Source organism: Spermophilus citellus (genome assembly GCF_964194105.1).
Source record: "Spermophilus citellus genome assembly, chromosome: 10".
Taxonomy (NCBI): Eukaryota; Metazoa; Chordata; class Mammalia; order Rodentia; family Sciuridae; genus Spermophilus; species Spermophilus citellus.
The window spans coordinates 113,328,204-113,341,632 of NC_138197.1; the positions used below are offsets into that span (position 1 = coordinate 113,328,204).

General features: G+C 34.6%; 1 protein-coding gene across 1 annotated transcript in view; it reads left to right on the forward strand.

Moving 5' to 3' along the window:
* The window catches only part of CFAP54 (cilia and flagella associated protein 54), a gene marked incomplete at its 3' end in the record, with an annotated part of 282,789 nt that overhangs the window by 101,575 nt on the left and 167,785 nt on the right, over window positions 1-13,429 (forward strand). Inside the window, exons 33-36 of the mRNA XM_081309497.1 lie at window positions 1,017-1,247; window positions 3,359-3,501; window positions 5,756-5,931; window positions 7,475-7,702. Coding sequence (XP_081165623.1) covers window positions 1,017-1,247; window positions 3,359-3,501; window positions 5,756-5,931; window positions 7,475-7,702 — 778 coding nt within the window. The remainder of the gene's footprint in view (window positions 1-1,016; window positions 1,248-3,358; window positions 3,502-5,755; window positions 5,932-7,474; window positions 7,703-13,429) is intronic.

The window sequence follows — 13,429 nt, forward strand, 5'->3', positions numbered from 1 at the left end:
AAAAAAAAAAAAAAGCAAAGCACAACAAAAAGCACCAGAAACCTGGAATTAAAAGGAAGTAATCAACAAAATCCCAAACACTTAGAACTGAGGGGTAATGTAAAACATGCTTGCCCAAAGGAAGCTTCTCTGCATCCTTTCTTCTTCACATGGCTGCATCTCTGCTGCAAGCGCGTGTCTGCCTGCCTGCCTGCCTTCCTGCCTTTCCTCTCTCCTCTTTATCTTCTAATTCCTTTTATCTTCAGATTCAGAATGCTATCTGTGTAAGAGAGCAGAGTACTTGAACTTACCTGTTGGCATCTGTTTTTCTTCTTCTTTTTCTTCTCTCCCTTCTCTAATATAAATCAGGTAGAATGGTTCAGGCCAGTGAGGGAGCAACTCTACCCATGGTACCAAATAAATGGATAAAAGTGTTTTGAAGAAATGAGGTTATGCTCTGCATAACTACTCTAAAAAAAAGTAGTTAGGCTACTTTGTGTTTTGATAGGAATTACTTTTTAACCACTGGTTAAAAATTGAATTTTTTTTCTGGAGCATATTGAATGTGCATATATGAAGTTATTTAATCTATATTTGTCTGATATTTTAGTTCCTCTGCAAGTCTAGTGTTAGACAAAAATTTGCTCGATTGTTTTTCCTTAAAGACCAATACAGAGAAGTGATTTTCTCATTTAATATTGAAGTTAGTTGATGAATGTGAACATAATATCATAATTTATTTGTCTTATCCAAGTGGGCATTTGGTTATGAAAGAAAAGCTCTGGTTGAGCTGAAACATGGGGGGGGGGAGTTGAAGGCACTCTGTGGTCTCTTTGTCCCTAGTGTTTATCTCTGTGCCTTCCTTTCTACTGTATTTCACATTTTTACCACTGAGCAAATGATAAATAAGCCAGAAACTTTTGCATAAGGGCAGTCAAGTGACTTCTTGATGTATTTTGTACAAATTGGAATCATTATTCTTTATTAAGGGTTTGGAAGTTTTTGTATAATTCCAAAGCTGCTTTCTCCCTTGGCAGAAATAAGAGACCCGATGTTAGAAAAATAGCACAACGATACCTGATGATTCACATGAATCCTCTAATATTAGATTATATTAAAAGAAAAAGGTTTCATCAAATAGTTCTTGAAGAGATGCCCTGGAGAGCTCAGATGAACCTGTATCTGGCAATCACATGCTACAACCTGCTTTTACAAAAGCTAGGAGAGTGCACGAAGACGAAACCTGGCATTTCACACACAATGGTCAGGTATAGTATGTTATCAGTCAGTTGTACTTTTTTAGTCTCATGAACATGGATTGTGTTTCTATATTCAAGCCTTCAATATTTATAACAATAGGCTTACAGAATATCTTGATACTGGCCATTGGTGCATTTCTTACATTTTTTAAAAAATCTCAGAATCTATTCTGTCAAACAGGTGCTGTGCTAATTTGCATATATCTTGAATTTGTTTGTTGGTATAGTTTTCAGGGCAAGGCTAATTCCAAGAGAAATTTAGCATGAATTTTATTATAAGTGTATGTATTAGCAGACACTAGACAGATCTTGATTTCATTTAGAGGTGTATTTGAAGCCTCTATAAATAGAGATCTTATTTTCTCATATGATGTAAGCTTTTCTATAGCTATTTCAACAGACATTTCTGAGCTCTAATTGAATGTCTTCAGCTAAGTGCTGTGAAAGATAAAAATTGAAGATAGATATGTAACAAGGAAGATAAAAATTGAAGATATATATGTAACAAGGAAGATAAAAATTGAAGATAGATATGTAACACCATTAGAAAGGTGATACAGAGTCAATCATTCATTAAAAAAAAAAAAACTTGTTGATTACCTGTTAGCTACAAAGCACTGAGTTAGGTGCAATGAACATACAAAGATGAATAGGATGCACAAGTTAGAGTTGGTAGAGTTATCATAAACATTCTCAATAATTGCAATCGATGGTAGAATGTCAAGAGCATATGAAGTCTTTGTTATAATAGGCTTTACTCTAGCTGGACCTAACAGAAAAGTTTTCATGGAAGGGACAAGCAGTCCTGGTCTTGTTGGATAAGCAGGTTTAGAAGTGTGCAGATGGTGGATAGTTGTGAGGATGTGCAGAGGTGATAGTTGGAAGAGCGAAGGTCAGAGCCTGGGTAGGACACATAGGATGTGTCCAAATAGTCTGATTAGAATCTAGGGCATATGAGAGGAGTGGTGTGCAGTAATTAGATAAGTAAGTGGGTACCAGATCATGGAGAATTTTCCATTTCTGTTAAATCTGAGCTTTACTTTATATACACAAAGAGATTATTGAGGGTTTTTGAACAGGACTGTCATAAGAAATTTCTTTGGCAGCAATATATCAAATAGATTGGAGAGAGGAAAGACTGAAGACAGGGATATGAATTAAGAGGGTATTTATTTCAATAATTCAATGAAGAAAAAAATGTAGGTCGAAATTCACAGTGAACTTGATTCTGGTGTCAGTTTCTCCAGTATTTTGGTTAAAAATCACAAAAACATCTGTGGATAGATCCCTTTCCTATGTGGACCAGATCTGCATTTAAGAAGCAGTTAACTCACTAAGTGACCTATTCTTGGGGCCAGGCCATGGACAGGATTGGCTTCCTTACTATTCTGTGGACATGGAGAAATCTTGGAGCTTCCAATCACCATTTAACCATGATCACTTGATGGTACAATAACACAAAGATCAAATTTGTGTCAGAGTAATTTGCTGATAACTTTCATTTTATTAAAGCTGTTAATGTATATTCAGTGTTAAATTAATTACTCAATTGTACATTTTATTTTATTTTTTACAATCCTTTTTAATTTGTTCTTTTTAGATATACATGATGGTAGAGTATATTGTGACATACATACATAGAGTATAACTTATTCTAATTAGAATACCAATCTTGTGGTTATACATGATGTGGTGTTTCACTGGTAGTGTGTTCATTTACTGTTTAAATTTTATTTTTAAAAAGAAATAACAGTGGTTATGAACACTCTGCTCTATATAGTAGGCCTCTTCACTGAATTGTGTTAAAATTAGGTGGCTTTAAGGTGACAAAAATTATTGTTTCAGCACTCAGAGAGGGAGTATAGATCTTTCATCTCCATCTTCAAGGGCACTTTTAGGGAAATAGATAATGATGTTAAAATTCCCAATGTCAAGATTATATTGTATAATTTTAAAAATGAAATGGTAAAATGTTTGATTTTTATTAAGTGTTAAAATATTTTATGATATAAAATTTGAGAGCACTCAAAATATTTAAAAGGTAAAAATAGATTTTATTTGACAGATTTCGTTCCATGTTGCTTAAATTGTTTCTTAATGTGATTTTTTTCCCTTTGCAGTTTCCGATCATGTGATCCTAATATGTTCTCACTATATAATTCAGGAACAGTATTGCCAACGGCAAAACTGACTCTGGAAAATTATAAAACAATGCTTGATTTCCTACTTACAGCTAAAAGAAGAAAGGCCAACTTACCATCAGGTAAAATAAATATGTTGACTTACTATTGAATGACTCTATAGTTGTGTACATGCCAGTTTCCAAAAACCCAGCAATTTAGTTCAGTTGATATTTTAATAGGACATTTTGTTTGCTCTGTTAAAAAATTCTATATTTTAGCTAAGTGTGGTGGTGCACACCTGTAATCCCAGTGGATCAGGAAGCTGATGCAGGAGTATTGCTAGTTCAAAGCCATCCTCAGCAACTTATTGAGAGCCTATCTCTAAATAAACTGTAAAAAAGGGACTAGGGGTGTGTCTCAGTGGTTATGCACTTTTGGATTCAATCCCTGGTACCAAAAAATTAAAAAAAAAGAAAAGAGAAAAATTTTGCATTTTATGGTATCACCATATATACCTGGACATACCTATTTAGTATTACAACCTAAAGCAGTTTGACTATTCAATAAATGTAATGTTCTTTTGTTAAGCATAGGTAGGCTTTGGTGGTTGAAGATAGATGAAGACTTGCTATCAGGTATAGTATTTTAGTGGAATAACTTTCTAAACAAATTCCAACAGACACACTGATATAAGTAAACACAAAAATGGTCATAATAGCTGATTTTGTGCTCAAGGTAGTGCATGCTGCCCTAGGATCTCCAACTAGCACTTTCTGTGAAAGCTCACTCTCAGATGAATGTGACAGTATTCTGATGGCAGGACCATGAAACGTTGTTATCTGCTCAGGTGTCAGGGCTCTGAGAGGTGGAGACATGCTGGTGAACAGGTCTTTAGATCTGCGTGCTGTACTGGTGACTATTGTCTGCCAAATTTAAGTGACATTTTTATCACTTTCTTGCACAGATACTAGAGCAAGCCTACACACTATTCCTTACCAATAATCTAACTTATTTACTAGCCATTTCACAAACAAAAGTTAATTCTTTTCTTTTTTCTTGTTTTGGCACCAGGGATTAAACCCAGGGGTGCTTAGCCACTGAGCCACATCACCAGCACTTTTTATATTATATTTTATTTTTTTAATATTTATTTTTTAGTTGTAGTTGGACATAATACCTTTATTTTATTTATTTATTTTTATGTGGTGACGAGGATTGAACCCAGGGCATCGCATGTGCAAGGTGAGTGCTCTACCACTGAGTCACAACCCCTGCCTTTATATTTTATGCTGAGACAAGTCTTGCTAAGTTGCTTAGGGCCTTGCTAAGTTGCTGATGCTGGCTTTTCACTAGCGATCCTCCTGCCTCATGATTACAGGTATGAGATTACAGGCATGCGACACTGTCAAAAGTTATTTCTAGTAATTTTTTTCTTTTATAAACCATTTACATAGATTTTTTCACAATGGCATTTCAATGCAATGCAGCTTATTGCTGATTGGGGTCCTTGGTATGCTAGTTAACTGTCCAAGTAGTGTCTACTCATGTTGAGGTACTTGGCATACTTTCTAGTTGCTTCAAGGGTGCAGCTTAGTTTTAACTGGTACCTGTACATATAATGTGTGTATTGAAATATTGGAAAGTAAATCCCATATTATGGAATATGAGTTTTGTATATAGATAATAATATGTAACTTCCTGAGCTTTTTTGTTTTGTTTTGTTTGTTTGTTTTTAAACTGGCTCCCTGCCTACAACCCACCATGAAATTGTCAAGATATTTTGCTATTAAGACATTATCTAGTGGGGCTGGGGTTGTGGCTCAGCAATAGAGCACTTGCCTGACACGTGCAAGGCCCTGGGTTCGACCTCAGCACCACATATACATAAATAAAGGTATTGTGTCTAACTACCACTAAAAAATTAAAAAAAGACATTATATAGTGCAGATTGGAAGAGAAGGTTTGTGGCAGAAGTAGTGCTCCTGTTTTGATGCTGCACTAGTGGGTTGAGTTGCTGCACTCCCAAACTCAGGGAGCTGCTACTCACTTGCTAGTGTATGTGTCCTGGAGATGGCCTTCTTGGAAATTAACAAACAGTGGGATCCTATCATTTTCCTTCTAAAACAAAGTTCATTTCTACCTCTGTTCCCTTTATCCTCATCTTTGCCTGAATTATTGTTCTCTGTATTTTTCCAACTTATCCCATTCTTTAAAACCTAAGAACTTTCTGCTCTGGAAATTTCCCCTGGTTCTTTTTGTCCTGGCCAGTCCCATCATTTTTTCAAGTTTAACTAGCATTTATTTCCTCGAATTACTTATTTGATGCTTATTTCCTACTGTGTTTTCCAGAACTGATGTCTATGTTTTAAATCATATTTTATTTTTGCACTATAGATGCTGAAGAATTTTCTACATTTGTGAATTCCAAAGCTAGTGAAGATAATATGTCCAAGACACAACCAGTTTATGAATTGGACTCTCAATCAGCTCTTAGTGTCAGAGAAAAGGACCGAGCACATTTGGAACTGGATTCTTTTATGAGAATCTTTTTATATTGCAGGAGAGCCATGGTAATGTGATCCTTTTCATTTACTAAGGTAGTGGGTATAAATTGCAGCTTATAAATTCAGTCCAGTAAGATATATTGTATTTATTTATATACTATACATAATTTTAGCTTTGATGAGAGACCTCTTCCTCCTAAGCAACTTTTGAGGTTTGCCTGCTAAGGCACTGAAGTCTTACGCACTGTCAAATTGTCAGGAAGAGAAAGTATGTTCCTTTAGTCATGTGTTGCCCATCCACCCACAGCCTAGGTGGCCTTCATGAAGTTCCTGGGGCTATGTATACACCTCTCCACTGGTTTCATGCACAGGTGGGACCTGAGATCCTCTTGTGATGCCATAGGCTTCTCTCTGGGGAGTACCATAGCCCTCTTTCTTTTCTCTAGAACAAAGGAAGGTCTTTCTAGGCTACAGAAAGTCTTGCCCCTACCCCAACCTCCTTCTTCTGTTCCCTTGTGTCTTCTCTTTTCTTGCTTTTAAATATTGTGTGATAAATTGTTAAACTCAGAATCGGAATTACTAGTTATAAAAAAACAGCTTGCTTTTCATCATAGCGTGAAGAGTATATGCTTCAAACCTTCCAAGAGGTGAAGGGACTCTTTCCTGTCTAGTCAAGGAAAGAACACTGAAGTTTCCTTATTCTCTACGGAGTGGAGAGTGATTTTACAAAAGGCAAAGTAAACCCAAATCATTTCCCTTTGACCATGAGCATCAAATTTTATCTTCCTTTCCACAAACTTCAGGGCCTTCAAAGAACCAAGCCCTGCTCACCTTGTATAACTCAATTATTCTTATTTCTGCTCTTATTTAGCATACTCCTGCCTTCATGGTTCTGAACAATGACATTAAACTTTTTTTTTTTTATCTTTAGTCCTTATTTTCACCCTCCATCCTTGGTGCTTGCTGTTCCCAGAGCCTCAAATACTCTCCTCCTACCAATAAAAGCCCTACCAGTATAACCTTCATGTGACTTGTGACTTGTTCAACTCACCATTCAGGTCCCCTCTCAAATATCACACTTCCTCATAGAGGACCTCTTTCCTGACCACCTTGTCTCAAGTAACATGTTCTCTCGCATCTTATCAGGTCCCTACCTACTTCTCTTTATAAAGCATATTATTCCCTGAAATAATATTTTTGCCTACTTTTCTAGTTGGTCTTCTCTAATAAGTTTAGGAAACATAAGGGGAGATCCAGTTACCCTTGCTCTACTTCTTTATTCCCAAACCTAGAACAATGGGATTTTTGGATTCAGTCCATTCACGTGCATCTCCTCCTTCCACACTTAGTAGATTCATGACTAGGCAAGTAACCCCCATGCTTCTATTTCCTCATTGTGTAGAGTACTAGTGTAAACCTATTTTAGGAATTGTGAGAACTAAACCAGGTAGTGCATATAAATATCTTATCACAGTATCTAGCATATGAGAAGCACATAACAAATGCACTTAGTTATTTTTGACATGTAAGATTTGTAGAAAGGTAAAGTTTTTCAGAGGACTATAACTTTTGAAACTTTAGAGTCTTTTGGACATTGTGTTTGTCTTAGGTTCTTGCTCATCGTGGTGGCTATTGGACTCTGCTTCAGAACTGCTGTCGGGCCTTTTGGAACTTTACTCAGGAGCTGCAAATACTTCTTAAACAGGCAGTAGATCTTTATAAAACATTTCCTGTTAGCCAGGATGCTTTCCTCTGTATCTCAGTTTTACCATTCTCTTTGGGAGCAGAATTACTTATTGACATGTTAATACATCTACAAAATATCGATTCTGTAAAGGTAAGAGCATTTGGGAAATTTTTTAAAATTGTATTTTCAATTTAAAATATCTTTTGCCATGCAGTTTTGTATAATCCAAATTAATATTTTTCTTGAGTTCCCATTGATTTGTCTGTATTTCATTGCTTCTCAGTATTATTTTGCTCACAATAACTTGAATTAATATCAATAAAAAATATTTTAGCTTAAAAATTCTGTTTGTTTGAAGGGAAGGGAAAGTAACATTAACTGAGCTCTAGCTCTTACATAAACTAATCTTAATGTATTTAATCAATATATAAATCTTTTGACAGATAGAAAGGAAATGGATTCCATGAGAGATAACATTGCTCATTAGTTGACCTTTTCCACTGCTTTACCTGTTCCTGTTTTGTTATTCCAGGTCCACTAGAATTTGCAGTTTTAAAGAGTCTAGCACACTGTGTTTTAAATTACAGAAATAAAATAGAAACAATGCGAATATAAGAGATAACCAAAATGTATTGAGAATTAATAAGTATATAAACACATTGAGCTGTGAGGTTTATGATGTTTCAGGAGTAAAATATATAACAACAATAGCATAAAAGACAGAGAGGGTAAATAAAATTAATATTTAAATTTTGCATACTTCATATAAAGTGGTATGATATTCCGCAAAATGTGATCAGTTAAGGATACATGCAATGATCTTCAGAGTAACTACCCAGAAGAGATATAGGTAAAAAGTCCATAAAGTAAAAGGCAAGACTAAGTAATAGTTAATGAACTTAAAAGAAAGAAGGAGGGCTGGGGTTGTGGCTCAGCAACAGAGTACTTAGCACGTGGGAGGCCCTGGGTTCGATTCTCAGCACCACATAAAAATAAATAAATAAAAATAAAGGCATTATATACAACTAAAAGAAATAAATATTAAAAAGAAAGAAAGAAGGAGCCAAGGAATCAAAAACACATGCAACAAATGGAAAACAAATAGCAAATATTAAAACTAATTCAATACTATCAATAACTATATTAAATACAAAGTGGCTAAACACCCCAATTAAAAGGCAGAGATTATCTGACAGATAAAAAAGAAAGAAATATGTTCTTATCTATAGGTGAAGTACTCCGAATAGCAAGAAACAGATTGAAAATAAAAGTATGGAAAAAGATATACTATGAAAACAGCAAATGTGAAAATGTAGAATAAAATGTAAGAAAAAGGTGACACTGGAATAGGCAAGCATATTTTTTATAAGACCTCTTAAAAGTACAAGAAACAAAAACAAAAATAGAGAAATGGGATTCTATCAAACCAAAAAGCTTCTGCACAGCAAAGGAAATAAAAAGCAGAGTTAAAAGAACCTATGAAGTGGGAGAAAATATTTGCAAACTGTATGTCTGATAAGAATTATATGAAACTCAAACATCTCAATAGTATATAAAACGTCTGGAGGTACCTCAAGAATTAACCACCATGTAATCACCATGTGATCCAGCAATCCAACTACTATATATATATATATCCAAAGGAAATAAAATCAGTGTATCAAAGAGACATCTGCACTCCCATGTTTATTGTAGCACTATTCAAAAGTTATTTACAATTGGAGTTTTAACAAAAGGTTAAAATATACCATTACTGATCTCTATTTTTCCCCATTTTTCTTTTCATTTTTTTCTTTTTTTTTAATACCAGGGCTCAAACCCAGGGCCTCCCACACAATAGGCAAGCACTCTATTACTGAATAACATCCCCATCCCTTTTTACTTTATTTTGAAACAGAGTTTCCTTAAGTTACTCAGGCTGGCCCTGACTTAGGATGCTTTTCCCTCAACCTTCTGTGTAACTAGAATTATAAGCATGCATCATTGCAACCAACTTATATTTTCAGCTAGCAAAGTCTCTTCATTCTCTCATTTTTAGTATTTTATTTTTAGTATATGGTAACATCAACATAATTTGTATTCTCATTCATACTGCAGCTCATTTTAATTTTTAGGATGCAAGCACAACTTAGAATTCAAAGTAAATAGCAACATATTGAACTTGATTCCAGCTTCTTTAATTTCTCTTGCCAATGAAGAGCATTAAGATAATAGGGTTGACTATATGATATTAGAGAATATAGCACAATACATTATTTTTGAGAAAATATCTACTGATATGGACTTGAAAGTTTGGATGAATTCGTTCAGCATTTTTATGCTGGAAGTATTTTCAATATTGTAGCACTATTTATAATAGCCAAGAAATGGAAAAAACCTAGGTGTTTACCAGCTGATAAATGGAGAAAGGAAATGTGGTACATATATACAATGGATTCAGCCATACAAAGATGAAATTTCAGTCATCTGTGACAACATTGATAGAACTGAAGCACATTATGTTAAGTGAAATAATCTAGGCACAGAAGATCAGAAGCCATACATTCTCACTCACATGTGGAATCTAGAAAGTTGATCTCATAAAAGTTGAGTGTAGAATGATGGTATTCCCAGCTTGAGAAAGGAGGGAAAAGAAGCAGATAAGGTCAATGGGGTACTAAAAGTTAGGAGAAATAATGTCTGTGCAATAATACTTGTATTGCACAGAAAGGTGACTATAGACAACACTCATATACTACATATTTCAAAAAAGCTAAAAGCAAGGATTTTAAACATGCCCATCATAAATATGTATGCACCAAATAAAATTCTATTTGCTGAAATAATTTTATAGATTTTCTTTAACATTTCAAAAAAATAATCTAAAATTGGTCTTAATACCAGGAAATTCAAAGGTAAGACTTGGCAATTTTAGGGGCTGGGGATGTGGCTCAAGCAGTAGCACACTCACCTGGCATGCATGCGGCCCGGGTTCGATCCTCAGCACCACATACAAACAAAGATGTTGTGTCCGTCGAAAAAAAAACCTAAAATATAAAAATTAAAAAAATTCTCTCCCCCCCACTCTCTCTCTCCCTCTCTCTTTAAAAAAAAAAAAGACTTGGCAATTTTAATCTTGATTTGGTAATAATCTCAGATTGCTATGGTAAAGGCTAGATATATTGTGATGCCTAGTTTTGTTGGAGTACCTCCAATTTTGAATTTGTCTTGGTTTTACATTTTCTTTGGTGTGAAATATTTTTACAGCCTATCAGAAATCCTAATTTTTGTTGTTTTTCTTAAAATAGGTCTGAGAATATAGGAAAAAGCAAACTCATTTGGTCACTGCCTATGAGTCAGTAAGAACTCACACTCAGGGGAATTTACCACTACTCAGGTATTCAACATGCAGGTCTGCCTACTGAGCATTAGAGGGACATCCTTCCCAATGGATATTGTCTGTTCACCTTAAAACTACCATCTACACACCAAGCAGCTCTTTGTTGGTCAGTCAAGAGCCATTTGTAGGGCACTGTTCAAGTGAAGATAGAATCCAATCATTGCTAACACAGTTCCAGGGTTAGTCCTAAGGGAAAAGAAGCTCCCTGTTTATGAGTGTCTCTTCCTGCCTTCTCCAGGTATTTCTGTCTTATTATGGAGCTCTTTTGGGCACTGCTGTCCAAATTTGAGTGCTATTTTTGACATCATAAAAGATTTCATGGGTGTTTCAGGTTTCAAGATTTTTTCATGTGCTTTAGCCACAGAGATAGCAAGGTAGTAACTGCTCCTTGAAAGCAAATTCTGTAGTGAAAAGTCCCAGCAGTTGTGGCTGGGAAGTGATCATAGGCTTTTGCCATAAGCCGTAGTCCACATAGTATACACCAGAGAGTTTGTCCAAACCAGATCCTGCTGTCCACTGTGTAGACTTGGGAAGTTTTTACTTGTTCCCATTTAGAATGCCCAGTTGATATTCCTTAGAAGGGTGGATTTCCATGCCTTTTAATTTACAATACTAGGTATAGGAGACATTTTCCAGTCAGATACAATGTCTATTCTTTTAATAGAATCAGATAAAAAAAGATGCAACCAGTTCACATGAAGCCGGTTCAGTTATAACAACTTGGTTGTAATATGTTAATTCCACAACCTTTACTTTTGTTTGAATTTTATCAACAGGTTTTGGTTTTACAGGGCTAGGTAAGAGTAATGTTCCTTAGTTAGACAAAATATACATTTACACAAAGAGTTGCACAGTATTCTACAAAAACCTGTATGTTCTGCTCTCTGGAAATTCTTCTAATAATAGATATTGAAAATACATTCTGGACACCCAGAGCTTCAAGAGCTTCCTGGTAGTTGAACACATTGATGCATCAGCATGATAGCATGGCCTGATTTCATGGGGAGAGTGTTTGGAAGCTCTGCATCTCAGACCCTCCCAGATCTCGTCCTGTGTATCTTCTCATGTCACTGTTCCTGAGTTGTATGCTTTATAATAAAGCTGTAATCATAGTGTAGTGTTTCAAGTGAGTTCTATGAGTTATTTAGTGAGTTTTCCACCCTGAAGGTGTAATGAACACATGATTTTATAGCTGAGTTAGAAGTGCAAGTGACCCTGAGACTCGTGGTTGAACAGAAGGCAGTATTATGACACTGATTCTGGATAAGGTCATAATTGAAGTGCAATATATCCACATAGAATGGAAATAGCACAGTGTCTTTGTGTATTCATCAAATTGGATCATTATGCAGAGCCCAAAACAATAAGTCTTAATAAAAGCTAAAAGACTGAAATCTTTGTTGACAACCACAGAATTAAATTATAAGTAGATTGCCACATATATAGGAAGAAAAATCTCCAAATATTAGGAAATTAAATACTGCACTTCTGAATAACCCAAAGGGGGAAACAAACCAAGGGAAATTAGAAAATATTTTAAACTGATGATAGTATATCAAAGTTTGTGGGACTCAAATAAGGCAGTGCCTTTATAGCTTTATAGAAATAAGGAAGTGATAACCTCAGTTATCTGAGTGCCCATTTATAGGAGCTAGAAAAAGAAAAGCAAATTAACTCCAAAGTAAGTAAAAAGAAGAAAGGACATAAGAAGAAATGAAGAAAATGATAAGAACAGAAAGCAATTAGATATAAAGCAAAACAAAAAGAAACTTGGAGATAATTAATAAGGTCAAAATGAATCATTTGAAAAGATTATTAAAGGTGGAATACTCCCAAGAACAAAAAATGAGAAAGCATAAATTATTGCTATCAGTAATAAAAGAGGAATATAATGATGGACACTATGGATATTAAAAGAAAAAGGAATATTAGATTAATTTTTACTAATGAAGTTGACAAGTTAGATGAAATGGACACATTTATTCGAGAGCACAACTTAACAAATCTTGCACAAGAAGAAATAAAAAATATGAACTACCTAAATATATTAACAAGAAATTAAATTCAAAATCAGAAACCTTCACATAAGGAAAACTCCAGACTCAGGATATTTTCCTGGAGAAATTTCAACAAAAATACATGGAAGAAAAAATAAATCTTACACCAGATTTTATTCAATATAAAGCCAGCTTAACCTTGACAGATACATAAACAAGAAAAATATGAATTAATATTCCTCATGAACAGGCAAAAACTCCTTAATTAAATGTTAGCAGACCATTCCCCATAATATATGAAGTATGCCAATAATGATATAATATATACAAATATCAAAATATGCAAATGATGATAAAGTAGGGTGTATTCTGGAAATGTAAAGTTAATATTTAAAAATAAATCAAAGTAATTTACCATATTTTAACAAGATAAAGGAAAAAATAATATGACTATTGAAATAAATACAGTAAAAGCATTTAGAAAGCTCAGTATGCATTAAT